At 37.6% G+C, this 25,339-nt stretch overlaps 1 protein-coding gene across 1 annotated transcript in view; it reads left to right on the top strand.

Annotated features, from left to right (window-relative positions):
- MICAL2 (microtubule associated monooxygenase, calponin and LIM domain containing 2) overlaps positions 1 to 25,339 on the top strand; it is a 529,879-nt gene that overhangs the window by 421,713 nt on the left and 82,827 nt on the right. Inside the window, exons 39-41 of the mRNA XM_053689298.1 lie at positions 8,259 to 8,350; positions 12,220 to 12,312; positions 16,741 to 16,834. Of these exons, the coding sequence (XP_053545273.1) occupies positions 8,259 to 8,350; positions 12,220 to 12,312; positions 16,741 to 16,834 (279 nt within the window). The remainder of the gene's footprint in view (positions 1 to 8,258; positions 8,351 to 12,219; positions 12,313 to 16,740; positions 16,835 to 25,339) is intronic.

Below are 25,339 nucleotides of genomic sequence, written 5' to 3'. Positions count from 1 at the left end.
TTTGTAAGAGCAGTGTACTCCTGTCGGGTTTGCGCACATAATTCCGACAGGAGTACACCAATTCTTCATGTGTGCTAACCTGACATAAGTTATCTTAAAGGGACACTGAACTCAAAAATTTTCTTTCATGAGTCAGATAGAGCATGCGATTTTAAGCAACTTTCTCATTTACTCCTATTATCAATATTTCTTCATTCTCTTGCTATCTTTATTTGAAAATCATGAATGTAAATCTTAGCAGGCCATTTTAGGTTCAGCACCATAGATAGCACTTGCTTATTGGAGGCTGACATGTACCCACCAATAAGCAATCATAACCCAGGTTCTCAACCAAAAATGGGCCGGCGCCTATGCATCACATTCCTGCTTTTTAAATAAAGATAGCAAGAGAACAAAGAAAAATTGATAATAGGAGTAAATTAGAAAGTTGCTTAAAATTGCATGCTCTATCTGAATCATTAAATACAAAATTTGCATTTAGTGTCCCTTTAAGGTGTGTTAATGTATTTCTTAAATATAAAATATTGAAAAATATTAATGAATGTAAATAATTATTATTAGTGAACTTAAATATTCTAAAAAATACATTATTATTAATATTTTTTCAATATTTAATATTTCAATAGCGCACATAAAGATAACTAATCCTGCATGTGCACTACCCCAACACCTAGTTAGAATTAAAGCGCAAAGCTTGAAGTGCGTTGTGCATATTTTATATTCCTATGTTCTTCACATAGAAAAAAATAATAATAAACTAAATTTGCTTTTTAAAATTGTATTTTATGTTACAAAATATACAAAGTCTGGATATTTTAAGAACACGTGATCTATAAGGAACCTCTTTTGCCAGTACATGAGAACAGGGAACCCCTCACCCACCCAAACAATGAAAAACCTAAGAAACCATCAACATAACAAAACTAAGACCATTATTTTGTCTCCTGTAATCCTCCTACTGATTCATTGTATCAGAGAGAAAAATCATTTCCATTAAAGAGACATTCCAGACCCCTATAGCACTTCAGTTTGCTAGGGGTGTTTATGAGGTCCCCCTTACTCCTTTTTTATTAAGGTGCCTATTTTATGAGAATGAACTTTAATAAAATTAGATGGAAATGCCCTCTGGCTGCCAATGCTTTCCTATGAGAAGAATCTGATTGGGCAACCAATCAGAGAAGACTATAGCTTTTGCAAGAGCTTGATCATCCTATTCTATAAATTAGGTGCTGTACATTTTTGGAGGCAGTTGTTTGTAACACTTGCTTACTTGAAGGTGCTGTTGGTGGAGAAGCACTTTCTGATGATGCATCTGTTACAGAAGTAGCAGAAAGAGAGTTTCTGGAATGGGAACTTTGGAGGGAAATGCTAATTGCACTCTAATTGCTATAGCCATCCTCATTTAATTCCATTAAAGGCCCCATGTACTAACCGGCGTGCGGACAAGCTTCTCGACTTGAGAAGTTGTCTGCACACTTTTGCTACATACAGGCAGCGGATCCGATAAGTGTGTAATCTTCACCCCTTCTCTCGTGCGACCAAAGGGTCTGTCAGTCACCCCCAGCGAGCACGTTTGGGGTCATTTCACTTTGCCACCTAAGAGTGTCCAATGACCACTGCTTCTTACTTTGTGGGAAGCAGGCTTGCATGTGTGAACCTGCCCTGCAAGGGCTCCGGAGCAGCTTACGCTGCTTCATACATGGAGCCTTTAGTCTTTTTGTAATGTATTTAAGACACCTCTGGCATACAAGGGTGGGTTTTATTATCCTGGTAGCATATGGAACAGCATATTTCGTTACACAGTATTTACAAATTGCAGTTTTTTTCTTAGAAGAAATGACAATGTGGAAATGTTTCCAAATGCTGGATCTTGGTATCCTTATGTTACTGAGAGTATGAAAAAACTAGTGACCAGATCACAGGTAAACACTCTGCTGTAATAAGGGAAATTAAAGAAGTTAAAATAGGGTTCAGTTTTCAATATTCAGAGGAATTGAAACTCTTGCCTTTCAATTAAGGCCTAACTGAGAGGACAGAAACAACTCAATCAACTATACCAACAAGATGGAGACCACAAGCAAAATAAAGTGAATGCTTTTCCCTGCAGTGTCCCTAGAGACAGAAATGCATATTTTCCTTTTTTTCCCAAATAGCATTCTCAGTATTTACTTAGTATTTGAATTGTATTTCAGGATTTGCTTCTCTTCAGGGTACAGGAGTTCCAATGATTTGAGACTTTACCTAAAGTCTCATAAGTCTTTCATAAAAGTCTTCATGTTATATAATGTTTTAGAAATAATATCAGAGGTTTAAATATATGATGTCATAGACATATAATTTATCATTGTAAAAGAGCATATTCCAAACTGATTTTTTTCCATAAAAAAATATTTTACCCCTAATTTTTCAGTTTTATTTTCTGTGCCTTCCCATTTCTAGTTTACATGTAGGATCATGTGGGTGGCAAAGTGTTATGCTAAGAGGCAGGTGGTAATAGGAGGCCAGAATGGGCAGAGCAGGACATTTCAGATGGTGAATGTCTGTGAGGATTGATGTACCAGTAGTTAAATGTGTGTGAGGAGTGATTTACAAGTAGGTGAATGTGTATGAGAATTGATGTACGAGTAGGTGAATGTGTTTGAGGATTGATGTACAAATAGGTGACTGTGCGTGAGGATTGATGTACAAGTAGGTGAATGTGTGTGAGGATTGATATACGAGTAGGTGAATGTGTATGAGAATTGATGTACGAGTAGGTGAATGTGTGTGAGGATTGATGTACAAATAGGTGACTATGCGTGAGGATTGATGTACAAGTAGGTGAATGTGTGTGAGGATTGATGTACAAGTAGGTGAATGTGTGTGAGGATTGATGTACAAATAGGTGACTATGCGTGAGGATTGATGTACGAGTAGGTGAATGTGTATGAGAATTGATGTACGAGTAGGTGAATGTGTGTGAGGATTGATGTACAAATAGGTGACTATGCGTGAGGATTGATGTACAAGTAGGTGAATGTGTGTGAGGATTGATGTACAAGTAGGTGAATGTGTGTGAGGATTGATGTACGAGTAGGTGAATGTGTGTGAGGATTGATGTACGAGTAGGTGAATGTGTGTGAGGATTGATGTACGAGTAGGTGAATGTGTGTGAGGATTGATGTACGAGTAGGTGAATGTGTGTGAGGATTGATGTACGAGTAGGTGAATGTGTGTGACGATTGATGTATGAGTAGGTGAATGTGTGTGAAAATTGATGTACAAGTAGGTGAATGTGTGTGAGGATTGATGTACCAGTAGGTGAATGTGTGTGAGGATTGATGTACGAGTAGGTGAATGTTTGTGAGGATTGATGTACGAGTAGGTGAATGTGTATCACGATTGATGTACAAGTAGGTGAATGTGTATGAGGATTGATGTACAAGTAGGTGACTGTGTGTGAGGATTGATGTACAAGTATGTGAATGTGTGTGAGAATTGATGTACTAGTAGGTGAATGTGTGTGAGGATTGATGTACCAGTAGGTGAATGTGTGTGAGGATTGATGTACCAGTAGGTGAATGTGTGTGAGGATTGATGTACGAGTAGGTGAATGTGTGTGAGGATTGATGTACGAGTAGGTGAATGTGTGTGACGATTGATGTACAAGTAGGTGAATGTGTATGAGGATTGATGTACAAGTAGGTGAATGTGTATGAGGATTGATGTACAAGTAGGTGAATGTGTGTGAGGATTGATGTACAAGTAGGTGAATGTGTGTGAGGATTGATGTACAAGTAAGTGAATGTGTGTGAGGATTGATGTACAAGTCGGTGTATGTGTGTGAGGATTAATGTACAAGTATGTGAATGTGTGTGAGGACTGATGTACAAGTAGATGAATGTGTATGAGGATTGATGTACCAGTAGGTGAATGTGTTTGAGGATTGATGTACCAGTAGGTGAATGTGTGTGAGAATTGATGTATCAGTACGTGAATGTGTGTGAGGATTGATGTACCAGTAGGTGAATGTGTGTGAGGATTGATGTACAAGTAGGTGAATGTGTGTGAGGATTAATGTACAAGTAGGTGAATGTGTGTGAGGATTGATGTACAAGTAGGTGAATGTGTATGAGGATTGATGTACGAGTAGGTGAATGTGTGTGAAGATTGATGTACCAGTAGGTGAATGTGTATGAGGATTGATGGACCAGTAGGTGAATGTGTGTGAGAATTAATATACAAGTAGGTGAATGTGTGTGAGGATTAATGTACAAGTAGGTGAATGTGTGTGAGGATTGATGTACCAGTAGGTGAATGTGTGTGAGGATTGATGTACGAGTAGGTGAATGTGTGTGACGATTAATGTACAAGTAGATGAATGTGTGTGAGGATTGATTTACGAGTAGGTGAATGTGTGTGAGGATTAATGTACAAGTAGGTGAATGTGTATGAGAATTGATGTACGAGTAGGTGAATGTGTATGAGGATTGATGTACGAGTAGGTGAATGTGTGTGAGGATTGATGTACGAGTAGGTGAATGTGTGTGAGGATTGATGTACAAGTAGGTGAATGTGTATGAGGATTGATGTACAAGTAGGTGAATGTGTATGAGGATTGATGTACAAGTAGGTGAATGTGTATGAGGATTGATGTACAAGTAGGTGAATATGTGTGAGGATTGATGTACCAGTAGGTGAATGTGTGTGAGGATTGATGTACAAGTAGGTGAATGTGTGTGAGGATTGATGTACAAGTAGGTGAATGTGTGTGAGGATTGATGTACAAGTAGGTGAATGTGTGTGAGGATTGATGTACAAGTAGGTGAATGTGTGTGAGGATTGATGTACAAGTAGGTGAATGTGTGTGAGGATTAATGTACCAGTAGGTGAATGTGTGTGAAGATTGATGTACAAGTAAGTGAATGTGTATGAGGATTGATGTACCAGTAGGTGAATGTGTATGAGGATTGCTGTACAAGTAAGTGAATGTGTATGAGGATTGATGTACAAGTAGGTGAATGTGTGTGACGATTGATGTACAAGTAAGTGAATTTGTATGAGGATTTATATACAAGTAGGTGAATGTGTGTGAGGATTGATGTACAAGTAGTTGAATGTGTGTGAGGATTGATGTACCAGTAGGTGAATGTGTATGAGGATTGATGTACAAGTAGGTGAATGTGTGTGAGGATTGATATACAAGTAGGTGAATGTGTGTGAGGATTGATGTACAAGTAGTTGAATGTGTGTGAGGATTGATGTACCAGTAGGTGAATGTGTGTGAGGATTAATGTACCAGTAGGTGAATGTGTATGAGGATTGATGTACAAGTAGGTGAATGTGTGTGAGGATTGATGTACAAGTAGGTGAATGTGTGTGAGGATTGATGTACAAGTAGGTGAATGTGTGTGAGGATTGATGTACAAGTAGGTGAATGTGTGTGAGGATTCATGTACAAGTAGGTGAATGTGTGTGAGGATTAATGTACCAGTAGGTGAATGTGTGTGAAGATTGATGTACAAGTAAGTGAATGTGTATGAGGATTGATGTACAAGTAGGTGAATGTGTGTGACGATTGATGTACAAGTAAGTGAATTTGTATGAGGATTGATGTACAAGTAGGTGAAGGTGTGTGAGGATTGATGTGCCAGTAGGTGAATGTGTGTGAGGATTGATGTACAAGTAGTTGAATGTGTGTGAGGATTGATGTACCAGTAGGTGAATGTGTATGAGGATTGCTGTACAAGTAAGTGAATGTGTATGAGGATTGATGTACAAGTAGGTGAATGTGTGTGACGATTGATGTACAAGTAAGTGAATTTGTATGAGGATTGATGTACAAGTAGGTGAATGTGTGTGAGGATTGATGTACAAGTAGTTGAATGTGTGTGAGGATTGATGTACCAGTAGGTGAATGTGTATGAGGATTGATGTACGAGTAGGTGAATGTGTATGAGAATTGATGTACCAGTAGGTGAATGTGTATGAGGATTGATGTACGAGTAGGTGAATGTGTATGAGGATTGATGTACAAGTAGGTGAATGTGTATGAGGATTGATGTACCAGTAGGTGAATGTGTGTGAGGATTGATGTACAAGTAGGTGAATGTGTGTGAGGATTGATGTACCAGTAGGTGAATGTGTATGAGGATTGATGTACCAGTAGGTGAATGTGTATGAGGATTGATGTACCAGTAGGTGAATGTGTGTGAGGATTGATGTACAAGTAGGGGAATGTGTTTGACGAATGATGTACGTAGTTGAATGTGTGTGAAAATTGATGTACAAGTAGTTGAATGTGTGTGACAATTGATGTACAAGTAGGTGAATGGGGCAACATTTATGGGGCAGCATTTGTTAGGGAATCGGAGACCAAAGTGGGCAGAGGAGGATATTTAAGTTTGAGGCTGAGCCCTTTGAAATTAGAGGACAGAGTCACTAGTGTTTTGTGTAGAGAGATAAAGAGCAGAGTAATTTTGTTGCTTAAAGGGACAGTATACACTCATTTTCATATAACTACATGTAATAGACACTACTATAAAGAATAAGATGCACAGATACTGATATAAAAATCCAGTATAAAACAGTTTAAAAACTTACTTAGAAGCTATCAGTTTGGCTCTGTTGAAAAGGCAGATGGAAAGCCCACTGCAAGTGGCAAATAAGACACTCCCCCCCTCCCCCTTCTTTTGCATATGAAAAGACCCTTTACACAAACAGCAGCAACCTGGAGAACGTAGCTGACGGTATTCACATAAAACTTTGGGGCTTGGTTAGGAGTCTGAAAATCAGAGCAATGTTATTTAAAAATAAGCAAAACTATACATTTATTTAAAAAATAAACTTTATGGGCTATATAAATAGATCAGCTACAAAACATTTATGCAAAGAAAAAATGAGTGTATAATGTCCCTTTAAAGACAGATGAGGTGTAAGTTTCTTAGCAATGCCCCTCTGAAGTGTGGGAAGATACAGGTAGCAGTCAGCTTAGTTTTCTACGGTTAGGTTTGAGTGCATTGGGGCTGGGTCAAGATAGTGAGATTAAAATTATGGTTTATGGAAGCTGAAGAGTTGACAGAAGAGATGGCCACTGTTGCTCCTGCAGCTCTCTCCATCAAGGTAAATGTCCTGGTTTTCAGGGACTGCCCCAGCTCTGCTCACTGTGGCCCAAGCTGACTACCTCACCTGCCATGGTTCCAACCACAAAACACCATTGGGTCACAACCTACAAGTCCCACTTACCTTTCTGTGCCACCCACTGAATTTTGGTTTTCAGTAGAATTACATTTGCAATACTTGTATTAGCAAAAATGCATCAAATAAATGCTATCACTGTTTCAGTTATAGCTTCGACTATTCCCGTGCGCAAACTAAAAATATTTACATATGCTTCATGCACTCTAACAAGATCATAAGGGCTTATCACCTGAAAACAACAACACTCTTTAGTTTTACACTGAGTGGGACACACTTATAATAGGCTTGAAAACATGTAAAATGGAGAATGACTACCATACCTTTGGCATAGTGTAATGTCATTCTATCAAAATGAGCTTTTTACGTTTGTGGTTATGAATCAATTCAATTTGTTGTTCCTGATTAACTTCATTTTCTCTGCTTACTGTGATTTCATGCATTGTTATAACATACAATTTCTTCTTTGCTCTTTGACATTTTAATCATTCATTCAACAATGTGATAATACTCAAGTCAGAAAAAAAAGGGACATTTGTTTGGACTATTTATGTAGAGTAGGGACAGTGATAAAACTATGCTCTCTGGGTCCATTTGCATCTAGTTACATTTTCTTTCTTTTTAATATATCAGTAGACTCTCTGACGCCACTTATTTTACACTGAGCAGATGTCATGTAATAAAAATATGTGCCAGATGCTATGAACCTCATAAGGGTAATTTGTTTAAGAGCTGGCGCTAAGCTTTTCAGCATTCAATTACAACTGGATGGTGAGCTTTACACAATAATTTATGAAACATTACTAACTTAAGATATGCATTTTTAATTAGAGATTTTGTCTTTGGCTACATTCATAAACCGTCATGCCGTCTAATTACTGTTTACGAACTTAATTGATCCATAATAATATTTTGAATGTTGGAAGAAAACATTTGCAGACGGGATAGTAGACCAGCATGCATGGACTTAAGCCAAACCTCAGTCTATTGCAGGATCCTCCACTTTCAGGTATTGTTATAGTCAGGTGCATAAAAACCATTGTGTATATTTACTTTTGTCTGTTTTTTACTTCACTTTACAGGGAACTCATATAAGGCAGAGAGGACAGCAGTGTCTGATTACTCAAGCTCGTCTGATGATGAATTTAAGTATAGACGTTCAGCTTCTCTGAAGGTAATCTTTTTATCTCACTCCAAAATCTTACCCAACAGGAACATATCTGTATAAATACACACACACACACACATATATATATATATGTATAATAAGGTACACAAGAGGGCCCTCACGGGTCTTTCCATCAAAAGAAATTTTCTTTTATTTACGTGATACAATTCATAAAGAAGTCGACGTTTCGACTGGTATGGTCAGCCTTTTTCAAGACAATCTTAGTATGTTTCAGGATCATTTTCCATCTTTAAATTAAATATAAACAGGGCACAGGTAATAAAAATTGGGGAAAAGTCAATTAAACCGGTACTTAAAGGGACATGAAACCCAAAAATGTTCTTTCATGATTCAGATAGAGAATACAATTTTAAACAACTTTCCAATTTACTTCTATTATTTAATTTGCTTCCTTCTCTTGTTATCATTTGCTGAAAGGTTTATCTAGGCAAGTTCATGAGCAGCAGAGAAACTAGGTTCTAGCTGTTGATTTGTAGCTGCATATATATACTGAATGTGATTGGCTCACCCATGTGTTCAGTTAGAAACTAGTAGTGCATTGCTGCTCCTTCAACAAATGATACCAAGAGAATTAAACAGATTAGATAATAGAAGTAAATTAGAAAGTTGTTTAAAATTATATTCTCTATCTGAATCATGAAAGAAAAAATGTGGGTTTCATGTACCTTTAAGTAAATATAGATAAATAATGAAAGAAAAAAAGTACTTATAGTTAGCACGCTTGCCTCAGAAAATTTACGGTGTGAAAACACCTAGTGTGACAGTGTTATAAGAACAACTGTCACATACATCGCTAAAAATATGCCAAAGTATAGAATTAGTCTCAACCTTGATGCCAAATAATACTGTTTATTAGCAGTGTCAAAAGAAAAATAAATAAATAATAAATAATGTGTAATCCTAATGCTTAAATGAACAAAATTAAGTTACAATATTAAACAAACAAAGGTCATACAACATCCTGGCTAAAATTACTCAAAAGACCAAAGTCCCAGAGAGGATAATAGTATTGTTATACTGTTGCCACCGAGTCTATCAAAGAACAGACAGCTGAAAGGATACAAGGTGGCTATAAACAAGAAAGCTCCAAACCACATGTGACTGCTGTTGCTGCACTGCCAATACAGTGTCCTTGCATCTTTCCTTGTTATTTCCCTATTCTGTCCCTTACACACTTGGTTTTTCAAGGACTCTTCCACTTTTCTTTCTCTTATGATCTGGGGTATCTGCCACATTCGTGCTGGGGTGATATTACACACATGTTGTAGATGTCACTGGCAATTAGGGATAGGGAATTAGATTGGTAGAACGAATAGTCCTGTGGACAGTAGTTTTGGACAGTCGAATGTTGATAAGAATGAAAATTCATTACAATTCGGTATTCGAATGTTACTTTCGTAACATTTAATTTAAAAAATACTACTCAGAAGTTCAATAGTTCACACGGCAGGTAATTTAGTAAATTGATACATAAAATATAGAAATATATCAATTTGAATGTTTCTATTTAGAATATTGCATAATTTAATATTACATTTAAAGAGAGCATTAGAAATACTATTACGAATATATAGATTTGAATTTTCGAATTCAAATATTGGATAATTCAAATTGAATTATTAGAAAAATTCAAATCGAATATTACATTTAAAGAAAGCATTAGAAATACTATTGCATAAAACAAATGTTAGAATGTTGTGCAAACATTTGAAATTCGAAATGAACAAACGAATTAGTTAAAATTTGTTTCAATTTTCGAACGTTGCAAAACATTCGCCCATCCTTAAAGTCAATCTGCCTGCACCCACACCGCTGCAACTGTATACTGCATTATCAACAATATTATCAGGTAGGGTGACAGCACTATAGTGTTCTGCACTAATTACTATGTATAGTAAATTTTCTCCTCTAGGAAAGAGGTCAGATATCCTTGATATATTTTTTAAATGCACATGACAGATTTATTCTTCTCTACATCTGTAATGTACAAATAGCTCTATTAAATGATTATTAAATACAGTAGAATTATACTATTAACAAATACATAATAAAAAGGCAATGCAATAGCACTCTGAATTTCAAATGAATATTACATTTTTTCTGACATAGTTACTTTCATTTAACCAGTGCCCTAAATCATGTGACAACCATCAGCCAATTACAAAACATATATATATATGCAAAGTCCAAGCTACAGTGTTACCCTCCTACGGTCATCCGCCTGGGTGCATAAATATAGTAAATATTCCACAAAACAAATGCACTCTCAGGACTTTCAGTTGAAGAAAATTCACAAATTTATTGGAACGTTTTTGGGGAGAACTTCTCCTTTCATTTTGATTTTAGTGTCCTTTTAATGGAATATACCTGAATGAGATATACAGTATAAAATGATATAGAAAGTATAATAACTTGCATGTAATGCATCACTACCCTGTTTGGCATTTAAGCAGTTAATCCTAGCCCTAACTGAACACTTTCCATAGCTGTAGCCCAACCTTAAAGGGACATGAAATCAACAAATTTTATTTCATGATTCAGATTTTATTTCACAATTCTCTTGGTATCCTTTTATGAAGAAGCAAGTAAGCAACAATGCATACTAGGAGCTAATTAATGCATTGGGTGAGCCAATAACATAAGGCATTTATGTGCAGCAACCAATCAGCAGCTCATGTGTCTACCTATGTATCCTTTTCAACAAAAGATATCAAGAGAACAAAACAAATTGAAAAGTTGTATAAAACCACATGCTCTATCTGAATCATGAAAGAAAGAAGTATGGTTGTATGTCCTTTTAAGACTAACCTTGGTATTAACCTGGACCATAATGCAGAAACCCTAATTTAACGACCTGATGATCAGCTATGACGATTATACCCTGGGATAAGGTGGTAGCATCTAAGTAAAGCTGAGATTTTCACCCACAAGGTGGTGGTTCTCAATGCCCTGGCAAAAACAAAACTGCTTAGACCCCATTTGCCTAGTTTTTGTACAGTATGCTCTGCGGAGAAAATACCCATCATATTTCCTCTTGCTAAACCTTACAGAGCTTAAAGGGACACGAAACCCAAACATTTTCTTTCATGATTTAGGTAGAACAAACTATAACAACTTTCCAGTTTACTTCTATTATCAAATTTGCTTCATTCTCTTTGAATCATTTGTTGAAGGAGCAGCAATTCACTACTGGTTTCTAACTGAACACATGGGTGACCAATCGATATATATATGCAGTCACCAATCAGCAGGTAGAACCTAGGTTCTTTGCTGCTCCTGAGCTTACCTAGATAAACCTTTCAGCAAAAGATAACAAGAGAAGGAAGCAAATTAAAATATAGAAGAATATTGGAAAGTTGTTTTTTTTTAAATTGTGTCATCTGTCTAAATCATGAATGTCTAATTTACTAGAGATGAAAGATTGGTTCAGGGATGGAGTAAGTTGCCTCTGCTGCAATAAGTTTTTCAAGCAATAAAATTTAACATTTATTAGAAATGCAAAACAAATGCTCTACTATGTTAACACATTTTTATGTGTTAACCTTGCAAAATGATTAAACACATAGTTAAAGTCAGCTTCAGATCAGCATTGCACTACTGGGAGCTAGCTGAACACATCTGATGAGCCAATGACAAGAGAAAAATGTGTGTAGTCCCAAATCACCAGGTATCTCCCAGTAATACATTGCTGCTGCTGAAGATCTGCACATATTATTTTTTTAACCAGGATAGCAAGAGAACAAGGCAGATTTGTCATTGTGACTGTTGCTACACTTTTTATACTTGAACCTTTAGAAGTGAATGTATTTGTGTCTTTCTGTTGAATTGCTGAAACATCCTGTGTTTTATTTTAGTCCACAAGAGCTTCAAGAAACCAAAGGAAACTAGAACGAGAAGCCAAACAGAAGGCAAAACAAGAGGAGCTGAAAAGACTCCACAAGGCACAGGTGATCTTCTGCTCTGTTACATTATAAGCTGCTTAGATTGCATAGTGCTATATGGATGTTACCACCAGGATATGAAAACAGTATAGGTCAGTGCTTTCCAAACTGTGTGTCGGGACACACTAGTGTGTCAGCAGCAGTGTGTAGGTGTGTCCCTGCTTCAGCACAAATTTTTCTAAATTTATTTTTTCTTTTATTGTTTTTTGGTTTCTGACTTTCCACCTGCCTGCTATGCATATCACATGGTTGACACGTGATTGATACCTAGTGGGTCACAGATCATCTTAGCCAATTGGCACAGCTCACTGGGAACTGAAACTATTCCCATTGGTGGCTTTGGCGGCACATTGGCTCCTGACTGCACGTGTAATCTCCTTAATTGGCTCGTGACTGCATGTGTAGTCAGTGAGTGGGACAGCAGTGCGTTTGCAGCGTTGGCAGTAGTCAGTCGGACTCACAGAGCTCTGAGGGTGGCAGCTTAAACGCTGAGCTGAAGTCAGAAGTCAAAGTGTTTTTTTTCCTGCAACTAGCTCCCAGTAATGCATTGCTGCTCCTGCTCTTGATATATGGATAGGAAGTGGAAGCTTAAAATGCTTGATGATGAAATGCGAGCGTCTTTATCTAATATTCCACCAAATATTCCGAAACTGTGTTCATCCCATCGACCTCATACAGCCCATTAAATAGTAATTAGCTATTGGTGTTATTAAATTATAATTTCATTATTATATAATTTATGTATGTGTCCGTATCTTTTAAAACAAGCTAGTTTAACCTCCTTTTTGCTAGTACAACTGAATTAATTACTGTGTCGCGAAATGATCAAGGTCTAAAAAGTGTGTCACTAACATGAAAAGTTTGGAAAGCTATGGTATAGGTTATATTCTTTTGGTACAGTAGTTCTTTTTACCACTTAGATGCTAGAGAGAAAAAGCTTTGCAACCTATGCCCTCTGTCATTCAAGGGGTTGATCATAAACTTAGCTATAACCTTAAAGCGACAGTCTACACCAGAGTTTTAATATTTTAAAAATATAGATAATCCCTTTATTACCCATTCCCCAGTTTTGCATAACCAACACTGTTATATTAATATACTTTTTACCTCTGTGATTACCTTGTATCTAAGCCTCTGCAGGCTGCCCCCTTATTTCTGTTTTTTGACAGATTTGTATTTTAGCTAATCAGCGCTGACTCCTAGGTAACTCCGCGGTTGTGAGCACAATGTTATCTATATGGCATACATGAACTAACGACCTCTAGCTGTGAAAAATGACAAAATGCATTCAGATAAGAGGCAGCCTTCAAGGGCTAAGAAATTAGCAAATGATCCTCCTCATTTTAGCTTTCAACTAAGAATACCAAGAGAACAAAGCAAATTTGATGATAAAAGTACATTGGAAAGTTGTTTAAAATGACATGCCCTATCTGAATCATGAAAGTTTAATTTTGACTAGACTGTCCCTTTGACTATAAACCTAACAGCAAACAATGAGAGGGTCGGCCATGCCAATGTGATTCTTTGTGGGTGAGATCCTTACATACTACAAGACTACAGTTAGATACCCGCTTTCTCTAGACAATGGGTTAACCTCTTTTGATGTGGTCTCCTTGGTATGAATGTGACATTTAATTCCTTCCTATGGCTATGTTACCCAAAAGTTACTAAAAACCTTTCGATATGAAGAGTTAATGGCAAGAAACCTTTCATGAGCAATTTGAAAGTCTTAGCAGTAATTCTGTGTAGCACATTCAGCTGAAAGTTACAACAGTGAGTATATACTAGTCCAGATTTAAAGGAGTATCCCATAATTTAGCAACAAACATGGACAAGGATGTCTCTCTGCTCAGTATCTGGCCACAGTCTTGCTGCCAGGATGTTCCATACTGAGATCCTGTGTGTGTAGTGTCCATGACATCCCGGTAAAAGAATGCTGTGGTTGCTGGTCAAACTCAAGTAAGGCAAAAACTGTTGCTTCTTTGCCACCCACGATAATATCATCATTTTCCATTGTTAAGTACATAATAAGCACATATGTAAAAAAAAAGTTGTTTTTTTCCTTTTTTTTAAAAGGAATAAAAAACTGATAATTGAAAAGCAGATGACAGCAGTTATATTTTGACTAGAAGTATTTTTGCAATGTATATGTATTAGCAAAAGTGAAAAGTAAAAGTAATGTTTCAGTTACAGCTTTGACTATGCACAGAGCATATGTACATATGCCTAGTGCATACTCACACAAACAACATATTTGCTCAGAGAGCCACAGTGGCCTGTATTCATCAGCAGTGATGCAAATGGAGTAATTGCTTGCATATACATACATATATATATATATATATATATATATATATATATATATATATATATATATATATACACACACACACAGTATATATACTCCCTGAGCAGGCGCAATACTGTACTGCAAAAATGTTTCTATTCAAAACTGAAATGCATTCATGGGCATTTTCATTTTGATATTTATGTCCCTTTAAGAAGAAAAAAAGTGTGAAGTGTGTAGCTCACAGCCTAAATAAAAGAAATAGTAATAAACTGCGTTTTAAAAATAAAACTCCATATATTTTCCTTTAATACTCCATAATGCGTTAAATGTTCTATCTTGATAGTAAAGTCACTTTAAAAAAAAAAAAAATCTTTATAGGAACTGTCTTTGTCTGTTTTCAAAGTCTAAAAATCTGTGAGATAATTGCAAACGGAAAAGAGTTAAACGAAATATTTTTGAACATTGTAAATTAGACTAAGATTTCAAAGCAGAATAAACCATATAGGAAGACATTAGTGTGATACACAATGAATATAATGCTCTGGCAATAATGATAGTTGACTTTGGAAAACCATCCATGAGACACAAAATAGTTTAGTCTCATTAAGTTAATTGCCTTCCTGAAACTGTTATGTTCAAGGAAATGTGATAGACTCTGCCAATGGATTCAAATGCAGGATTTAATGATATTGAGTACCTAACTTGTGGTGAGATCTAAAGCTTGGCTTACAGCATATAATACATCATGTCTGCAAACTAAATGTAATATTCTGGTGCCCCAATTACTTTCATAGCTTCTATCCAAAAGGTAAAATCTCACTGTTAACTTGAAAAGAAACACTTAAACAAAAAGTCTAATTGTTAGAGGTAGGCTGTCAAATGTGTAATAAAAAATGCATAGAGGTCAATTATATTATCTAAATAAATAGATACATTTTATTCTTAAATTTGTTTGCTTAAAAAGACTGTGTTCCAGAATAATAATGTAAAATAGTGCTTTAGTGGTCAAAATGAACAGTTCCCACATTCTTGACACAGAGAGACTAATGCAATGTCATACACTTACATACTACAGTACAGATAATCCTTATTATAGTATAGATATGACAATATGTTTGCACAAAACAATTGTGAAATCACTAAGATGGGAAAATCAAAATTAAACTTGCATGATAGAGCTTGTCGTTTTAAGACGCTTTTACATTCACTTTTGTTTTCAAATGTGCTTTGTTCTCTTGATATCCCTTGTTGAAAAGAATACGCACATATCCTACACTAGTAGGTGCTAGCTGTTAATTGTTGCCTACACACATTTGTCTTTTGTGATTGGCTAACTAGATGTGTTCATCTAGCTGCAAGTGGTGCAATGCTGTTCCTTCAGCAAAGGATAAAAAGATAATGAAGCAAATTTGATAATAAAAGTAAATTTAAAAGTTGTTTAAAATTGTATTTTCTATCCAAATACTGAAAGAAAATTTTGGGGTTTTCTGTCCCTTTAAATAGAGACATGCGCCCACTCTTACCAATGTTAAACACATATACACACACAAATATTTATATACATATTGAAGTAAAATGCAAAACATGTCTTTATCATATAAAAATCAATACTTTTATCTAAAATGCAATGCTTTTAATTATAATGGATTTTAAGGAATATAATATCACCAAATATACATATCATAAGTGCATATTGGTAGAATTTGGTAACTTTTAATTACATTATTATATGTAGTTGTAAATATATTTTGTTCAATATATGCACACACATTACACATAGCTGAGGCAATAGAAAAGAGTGTGTGCGCTCAATTCATCAACACATTAACATATCTTCATAAATATATATAAAAAAAACTCCTTAATAAGAAAATGTTATAAGTTTATATTAATATTTACATTATGTACAGGCGCATTCGCCTCATGGTAGACACACGCGACCTTTATTTTCATTATGTTAGATAGTGTTTTTTAATTTAATTTTCTTTTTTTCACACTGCTAGTTAAAAGTTAGAGGGGGCATCACGTGTAGCTGAACTCTCGATCTTGTAAAAATAAAATATTACTAAACTACACTAGATATGTAAATTTAAACTGCATCACCGTTACACATTGATTGCTCTAAAACATTCTTCCTTAAACAGACGATTCAACGTCAGCTGCAGGAGGTTGAAGAGAAGCAGCGAGCACTTGAGATTCAAGGGGTTAAACTGGAAAAAGCATTGCGAGGCGAATCAGGTAGGATTCACTGTTTTGTATGGCATTTATACGCACACCACAAACATATATATTTCTTTAAATTATTAAAAGGACTTGTTTTTATTAAAAGGCTTGATAATTAATAAGGGACACTAAACACAAAATACATTTCATGCACCTCCCTCTTATTATGGCTGCTGCCATTTTGGAACCTAAGTTACACTGCAGGTATCTGAAGGAGAGTTAACATGTGCAAACAGGTTAGCACTGGAATATAGGGAAAGATAGATTTCAACATGGCTGCCCCCATGTCTAGAGGGAGGAGGGGGATAGCTTCAGTACTTTGCTTATAAAATATATTTTGTGTCATGTTCCATTTAGTTATCGGGATTTAAAACAAAACATAAATGTACATATAAAACTGTTAATGAAGCGAATAGCTCACATGACTTACACTATATGAAAACAGAGAGATTTGTCTGTACAAGTCACATCTGTGAACATTCCGAACAAAGGAAAGTAATAAAATGTATCACACATGATTGCACAAAACTTACGTTATGCAGTTCCTTCTAGTAGATTATGATGAGCTGTAATGTTTTTATATTTGAAATAAACAAAAATGTTGTGTTTCTTTAACATGCTCTTAACAGCTTAGAGAAGAATTTAGTTGTTTTTTTTACCGTTTAAAGCAACATTTTTCTATTATGCAGCAAAAAGACCGTGGGGTCCATTTATCATTGTGCGGACGGACATGATCCGCTATAGCGAACCATGTCCGCCGCAGATCGATAAATGCCGACAGCATACACTGTCTGCATTTATCATTGCACCAGCAGTTCTTGTGAATTGCTGGTGCAATACTGCCCCCTGCAGAGGGGTGTCAATCAACCCGATCGTATTTGATCGGGTTGATTTCTGTCCGCCACATCAGAGCAAATTTGATAATATAAGTAAATTAGAATTTTTTTTAAAATGTTATTCTCTATCTGAATCATGAAAGAGAAATTTGGGGTTTGATGTCCCTTTAATAAAAGATTTACTACATTCTCTGTTAAAGAACAGGTAGGTAATAGGCATGTGCATTAGTTTAATTAGTTTAACGAAAAATGGATATTCTTTTCCTTTTCAAGAAATGGATCATGGATGCAACAACTAAACTTAAAGAAAATCAAGAAATGCTGATGAAATTCATTAGTATTCATTAGTTTTCTTTAACGGGCTATGAAACCCAAATTTTTCCTTGATTCAGATAGAGCAGGCAATTTTAAGCAACTTTCTAATTTACTCCTATTATCAATTTTTCTTCATTCTCTTGGTATCTTTATTTGAAAAGCAGGAATGGGTAGCGCTTGCTAATTGGTGGCTACATTTAGCCACCAATCAACAAGCGCTACCCAGGGTTCTGAACCAAAGATGGGCCGGCTCCTAACCTAATTTTCTAATAAAGATACCAAGAGAACGAAGAAAAATTGATAATAGGAGTAAATTAGAAAGTTGCTTAAAATTGCATGTTCTATTTGAATCAATGAAAGAAAAAAATTGGGTTTCATGTCCCTCTAAATTTCTTTAAAATACTTACCTCTAGAGCACTGGACAGACGCGCTAATAGGAGGCTTAGTGCTGCGGATCCCTGGGCCTGCATTAAAGCAGAAGGTCCATTAGTCAGGATTAGCGCGGCTCTCCAGCTCGCTAGAGCTAAGTATAATGCTACAGGTGTACTTTTTCACCTGTAGCAAAGGAACATTTATATTTGTTTAACGAAAACTAATGTAAACGTCCTACAAATATTCAGTATTTGTTTTGTTTGAAGTCCAACAGACGAATATTCAGGGACACTAATTTCTCCGAATATTCAGAGGAACCGACATTTTCTCTGCTGCACATGTCTAGTAGGTAGGCTCAGGGACGTGCACATGTCTAGGAGGTAGGCTCAGGGACGTGCACATGTCTAGTAGGTAGGCTCAGGGACGTGCACATGTCTAGGAGGTAGGCTCAAGGGCATGTACATGCCTAGTAGTTAGGCTCAGGGGCGTGCACATGTCTAGGAGGTAGGCTCAAGGGAGTGCTATATGTGTATTCCTTTTGCACAACAGAGGAATTCTTTTTCTTCCTCTGCTGGCATTTTGTTAATAAATTTGACCCTTAATACACAGCACCCCTAAGCTTATTTTATTATATGTACATCTTTAATACAAGCCTATTATTATTCCACAACGTGGTGCCATTGGTTCTTTTATTTTTAGGTTTAGAGGCATGTACATGTCTAGTAGGTAGGATCAGGGGCCTGCACATGTCTAGTAGGTAGGCTCAGAGGCATGTACATGTCTAGTAGGTAGGATCAGGGGCCTGCACATGTCTAGTAGGTAGGCTCAGGGGCCTGCATATATCTAGTAGGTAGGCTCAGGGGCCTGCATATATCTAGTAGGTAGGTTTAGGGGCATGTACATGTCTAGTAGGTAGGCTCAGGGGCATGCACATGTCTAGTAGGTAGGCTCAGGGGCATGCACATGTCTAGTAGGTAGGCTCAGGGGCGTGCACATGTCTAGTAGGTAGGATCAGGGGAGTGTACATGTATAGTAGGTAGGCTCAGGGGCATGCACATGTCTAGTAGGTAGGCTCAGGGGCATGCACATGTCTAGTAGGTAGGCTCAGGGGCGTGCACATGTCTAGTAGGTAGGCTCAGGGGCGTGCACATGTCTAGTAGGTAGGCTCAGGGGCATGTACATGTCTAGTAGGTAGGATCAGGGGCGTGTACATGTCTAGTAGGTAGGCTCAGGGGCATGCACATGTCTAGTAGGTAGGCTCAGGGGCATGTACATGTCTAGTAGGTAGGCTCAGGGGCATGCACATGTCTAGTAGGTAGGCTCAGGGGCATGTACATGTCTAGTAGGTAGGATCAGGGGCGTGTACATGTCTAGTAGGTAGGCTCAGGGGCATGCACATGTCTAGTAGGTAGGCTCAGGGGCGTGTACATGTCTAGTAGGTAGGCTCAGGGGCATGCACATGTCTAGTAGGTAGGCTCAGGGGCATGTACATGTCTAGTAGGTAGGATCAGGGGCGTGTACATGTCTAGTAGGTAGGATCAGGGGCATGCACATGTCTAGTAGGTAGGATCAGGGGCATGTACTTATCTAGTAGGTAGGATCAGGGGTGTGTACATATCTAGTAGGTAGGCTCAGTGGCATGCATGTGTCTGGAGCACTAAATGGCAGCAGTTTTGCAAGAATACTCTTACAATGTTATACATTTATAAAAATAAAAAATAGGATCAGGGGAGTGTACATGTATAGTAGGTAGGCTCAAGGGCGTGTGCATGTCTAGTAGGTAGGCTCAGGAGCGTGTACATGTCTAGTAGGTAGGCTCAGGGGCATGTACATGCCTAGTAGGTAGGCTCAGGGGCTTGCACATGTCTAGTAGGTAGGCTCAGGGGCATGCACATGTCTAGTAGGTAGGCTCAGGGGCGTGTACATGTCTAGTAGGTAGGATCAGGGGTGTGTACATATCTAGTAGGTAGGCTCAGGGGTGTGTACATGTCTAGTAGGTAGGATCAGGGGTGTGTACATATCTAGTAGGTAGGATCAGGGGTGTGTACATGTCTAGTAGGTAGGATCAGGGGTGTGTACATATCTAGTAGGTAGGCTCAGGGGTGTGTACATGTCTAGTAGGTAGGATCAGGGGTGTGTACATATCTAGTAGGTAGGCTCAGGGGTGTGTACATCTCTAGTAGGTAGGATCAGGGGTGTGTACATGTCTAGTAGGTAGGCTCAGGGGCGTGTACATGTCTAGTAGGTAGGATCAGGGGTGTGTACATATCTAGTAGGTAGGATCAGGGGTGTGTACATGTCTAGTAGGTAGGATCAGGGGTGTGTACATATCTAGTAGGTAGGCTCAGGGGTATGCATGTGTCTGGAGCACTAAATGGCAGCAGTTTTGCAAGAATACTCTTACAATGTTATACATTTATAAAAGCACTAGATGACAGGAGTGTCATCAGTGCTCCAGAAATGTGCATACTGGCTATCTAACGGCTAGATTACGAATTTTGCGTTATGAGTTATAACGCTGCTTTTTCACTACCGCTGCTATTACGAGTCTTGTCAAAAAAGCTGTACCGCACACTTTTTTGGCCCTAACGCAAATTAACTTACGCAATTTGCGTAAATGCAAGCTCAGCCAATAGGATTTTTTCACCTTTAATTCCGATTGGCTGATAGAATTCAAGGGACGCCATCTTGGATGACATCATTTAAAGTAACCTTCATTCTGGAAGAAGACTTTAATGGATTAGGGATTAATAAGTATAATGTAGGTGTCGACGATGTCGGGGGCAGCAGATTAGGGGTTAATAAGTGTAAGATTAGGGGTGTTTAGATTCAGGGTTTATGTTAGGTGTAAACATAAATTTTGTTTCCCCATAGGAATCAATGGGTCTGTGTTAAGGAGCTTTACGCTGCTTTTTTGCAGGTGTTAGACTTTTTCTCAGCCGGCTCTCCCCATTGATGTCTATGGGGAAATCGTGCACAAGCACGTTAAACCAGCTCACCGTGGCTTTCAGCAGCGCTGGTATTGGAGTGCGGTATGGAGCACAATTTTGCTCTACTCTCACTTCATGCCTGATAACGCCGGGTTTTTATAAACCTGTAATACCAGCGCTGTAGGGAAGTGAGCGGTGACAATAACGTGCAAGTTAGCACCGCTCATAACGCAAAACTCGTAATCTAGCCATAAGTTTGTTATTCAACAATGAATACCATGACAACAAAGCAATTTTTTAAATAGTATGCTTTGTCAAAATCGTAAAAGAAACATTTTGGGTTTCATGTCCCTTTAAAGGTTCAACAGTGTTTCTTTACTTTAACAGAGTAGATATTAAAGGGATGTTCCAGTATGTAAAAGTAAAATTCTTTATTTCACTGGTGCATCTTAGTTTTAAATCCTCTTCTATGCGTTAAGGATTTAGTCAAAGTTGCTCTTTCAGTGATTGGAGCATACAAACATACCCCTGCTTATAATTGGATCATTGACTTTATCCTTATTTGGAGCCCATCCTTATTTGTAGTATTACAGAAGCACTAATAAAAATGTCTCTATCATTTAGTTAAAGGGACATAATATCAAACTCCATTATTGGCAGAATTTTTGATGATAAATAAATAGAATTCATAAAAAAAAAAACCTTTAACTTTTGCATCTAAAAAGCCGGAAATACCCCATAATAGTAACTGTTGCACCATCCGTTACTATACAACCCTCATTTTCCTATTCAATCCTAAAAATACTAAGGAGGAAAAAGCAGCCAATCAGAACTGACAGACAAATAAAAGGTAATAGCTATATTGGACGCTCACATAATCACATTTGCATACAGTGATGTTGCCAATCACATGACTAGTCATGTACGAGTATCTAAAACAGTGCACAAATGGTCTCCATATTCCATGTAAATCACTGCGTTTAATATAACCTGGAGACAGTGGATGTCAAACATGATTTTGCCTGAACTAACTAGACTTCTTGACATAACATGCGGCTATGAATCTAGCAGGGAGTATCTATCAGACAATGAGTATTAGCAAACAGCACACAACTAATATTGTTGTCTCAGTTTTAAAGGGCCATGATAGTGAACAAATTACATACTCTAATTAGTTAGAACACGTCCTTTTAATATTTGGAGCCCGGCTATGTGTTAAATCCACCGCAAAGGTGTTAAGCATATAAAGTGACACTCTGGAGTCACAAAGAATTGCTGTGCGACTACCGCTGCTGATTGGGTGACTGGCAGTTTTAAGAGCACTTCTGGTGCCAATCAATACTTTAAATATGTGTTTAACCCGTTTGCTGGGATTAAACAGATATCATTGCAGGGTCACTAGTGTTAAAAGAACGTGCTCTAACAAATGAAGGCGTGTAACTTTTACACTATTATGTAAATCTCAGGCAAAAAAAATCTCCACATTTAGACATTACAGTTTCATATGGATAGTTGGATACCTATATGGATTGGAATAACAGAAAAACATAATTTATGTAAGAACTTACCTGATAAATTCATTTCTTTCATATTGGCAAGAGTCCATGAGCTAGTGACATATGGGATATACAATCCTACCAGGAGGGGCAAAGTTTCCCAAACCTCAAAATGCCTATAAATACACCCCTCACCCCACCCACAATTCAGTTTAATGAATAGCCAAGCAGTGGGGTGATAAAGAAAGGAGTAGAAAGCATCAACAAAGGAAATTTGGAAATAATTGTGCTTTATACAAAAAATCATAACCACCATAAAAAGGGTGGGCCTCATGGACTCTTGCCAATATGAAAGAAATGAATTTATCAGGTAAGTTCTTACATAAATTATGTTTTCTTTCATGTAATTGGCAAGAGTCCATGAGCTAGTGACATATGGGATATCAATACCCAAGATGTGGAGTCTTCCACTCAAGAGTCACTAGAGAGGGAGGGAATAAAATAAAAAAATGTATGCAAAGAGGACCAAGTCGCTGCTTTGCAAATCTGATCAACTGAAGCTTCATTCATAAAAGCCCACAAAGTGGAGACTGATCTAGTAGAATGAGCTATAATTCTCTGAGGCGGGGCTTGACCCGACTCCAAATAAGCTTGATGAATCAAAAGCTGAACCAAGAGGCCAAGGAAATAGCAGAGGCCTTCTGACCTTTCAAAGGACCAGAAAATATAACAAATAGACTAAAAGTCTTCCTGAAATCTTTAGTAGCTTCAACATAATATTTCAAAGCTCTCATCACATCCAAAGAATGTAAGGATCTTTCCAAAGGATTCTTAGGATTAGGACACAAGGAAGGGACAACAATTTCTCTACTAATGTTGTTAGAATTCACAACCTTAAGGAAAAATTCAAATGAAGTCCGCAAAACCGCCTTATCCTGATGAAAAATCAGAAAAGGAGATTCACAAGAAAGAGCAGATAGCTCAGAAACTCTTCCAGCAGAAGAGATAGCCAAAAGGAACAACACTTTCCAAGAAAGTAGTTTAATGTCCAAAGAATGCATAGGCTCAAATGGAGGAGCCTGTAAAGCCTTCAGAACCAAATTAAGACTCCAAGGAGGAGAAATTGATTTAAAGACAGGCTTAATACGAACTAAAGCCTGTACACAACAGTGTATATCAGGAAGTATAGCAATCTTTCTGTGAAATAAAACAGAAAGAGCAGAGATTTGTCCTTTCAAGGAACTTACGGACAAACCCTTATCCAAACCATCCTGAAGAAACTGTAAAATTCTAGGAATTCTAAAAGAATGCCAGGAGAATTTATGAGAACAACACCATGAAATGTAAGTCTTCCAAACTCTATAATAAATCTTCCTAGAGACTGATTTACGAGCTTGTAACATAGTATCAATTACTGAGTCAGAGAAACCTCTATGACTTAGTACTAAGCGTTCAATTTCCATACCTTCAAATTTAATGATTTGAGATCCTGATGGAAAAACGGACCTTGAGATAGTAGGTCTGGCCGTAACGGAAGTGGCCAAGGCGGGCAACTGGACATCCGAACCAGATTCGCATACCAAAACCTGTGTGGCCATGCTGGCGCTACCAGCAACACAAATGATTGTTCCATAATGATTTTGGAAATCACTCTTGGAAGGAGAACTAGAGGCGGGAAGATGTAAGCAGGATGATAACACCAAGGAAGTGTCAGTGCATCCACTGCTTCCGCCTGAACATCCCTGGACAGGTATCTGGGAAGTTTCTTGTTTAGATGAGAGGCCATGAGATCTATCTCTGGAAGACCCCACATCTGAACAATCTGAGAAAAAACATCTGGATGGAGAGACCACTCCCCTGGATGTAAAGTCTGGCGGCTGAGATAATCCGCTTCCCAATTGTCTACACCTGGGATATGCACCGCAGAGATTAGACAGGAGCTGGATTCCGCCCAAACAAGTATTCGAGATACTTCTTTCATAGCTTGGGGACTGTGAGTCCCACCCTGATGATTGACATATGCCACTGTTGTGATAATGTCTGTCTGAAAACAAATGAACGGTTCTCTCTTTAACAGAGACAAAAACTGAAGAGCTCTGAGAATCTCAAACCCCTTGTGCTGTCAGAGATCCTCAAACAGCTCCCCAACCTGAAAGACTCGCATCTGTTGTGATCACAGTCCAGGTTAGCCGAACAATAGAAGCCCCTTGAACTAAACGATGGTAATCTATCCACCATGACAGAGTGTCGTACATTGGGATTTAAGTATATTAATTGTGATATCTTTGTATAATCCCTGCACCATTGATTCAGCATACAAAGCTGAAGAGGTCTGAAGAGGCAAAGGGGATCGCATCCGATGCTGCAGTCATGAGACCTAAAACTTCCATGCACATAGCCACTGAAGGGAATGACTGAGACTGAAGGTGCCGGCAGGCTGCAACCAATTTTAAACGTCTCTTGTCTGTTAGAGACAGAGTCATGGACACTGAATCTATCTGGAAGCCTAAAAAGGTGACCCTTGTCTGAGGAATCAAGAAACTTTTTGGTAAATTGATCCTCCAACCATGT

The sequence above is a fragment of the Bombina bombina genome, chromosome 7, assembly GCF_027579735.1.
Source record: "Bombina bombina isolate aBomBom1 chromosome 7, aBomBom1.pri, whole genome shotgun sequence".
NCBI classification, from domain to species: domain Eukaryota; kingdom Metazoa; phylum Chordata; class Amphibia; order Anura; family Bombinatoridae; genus Bombina; species Bombina bombina.
Note: the sequence above shows the minus strand (reverse complement) of the source record. Positions and strands in the feature narration are given on the sequence as shown.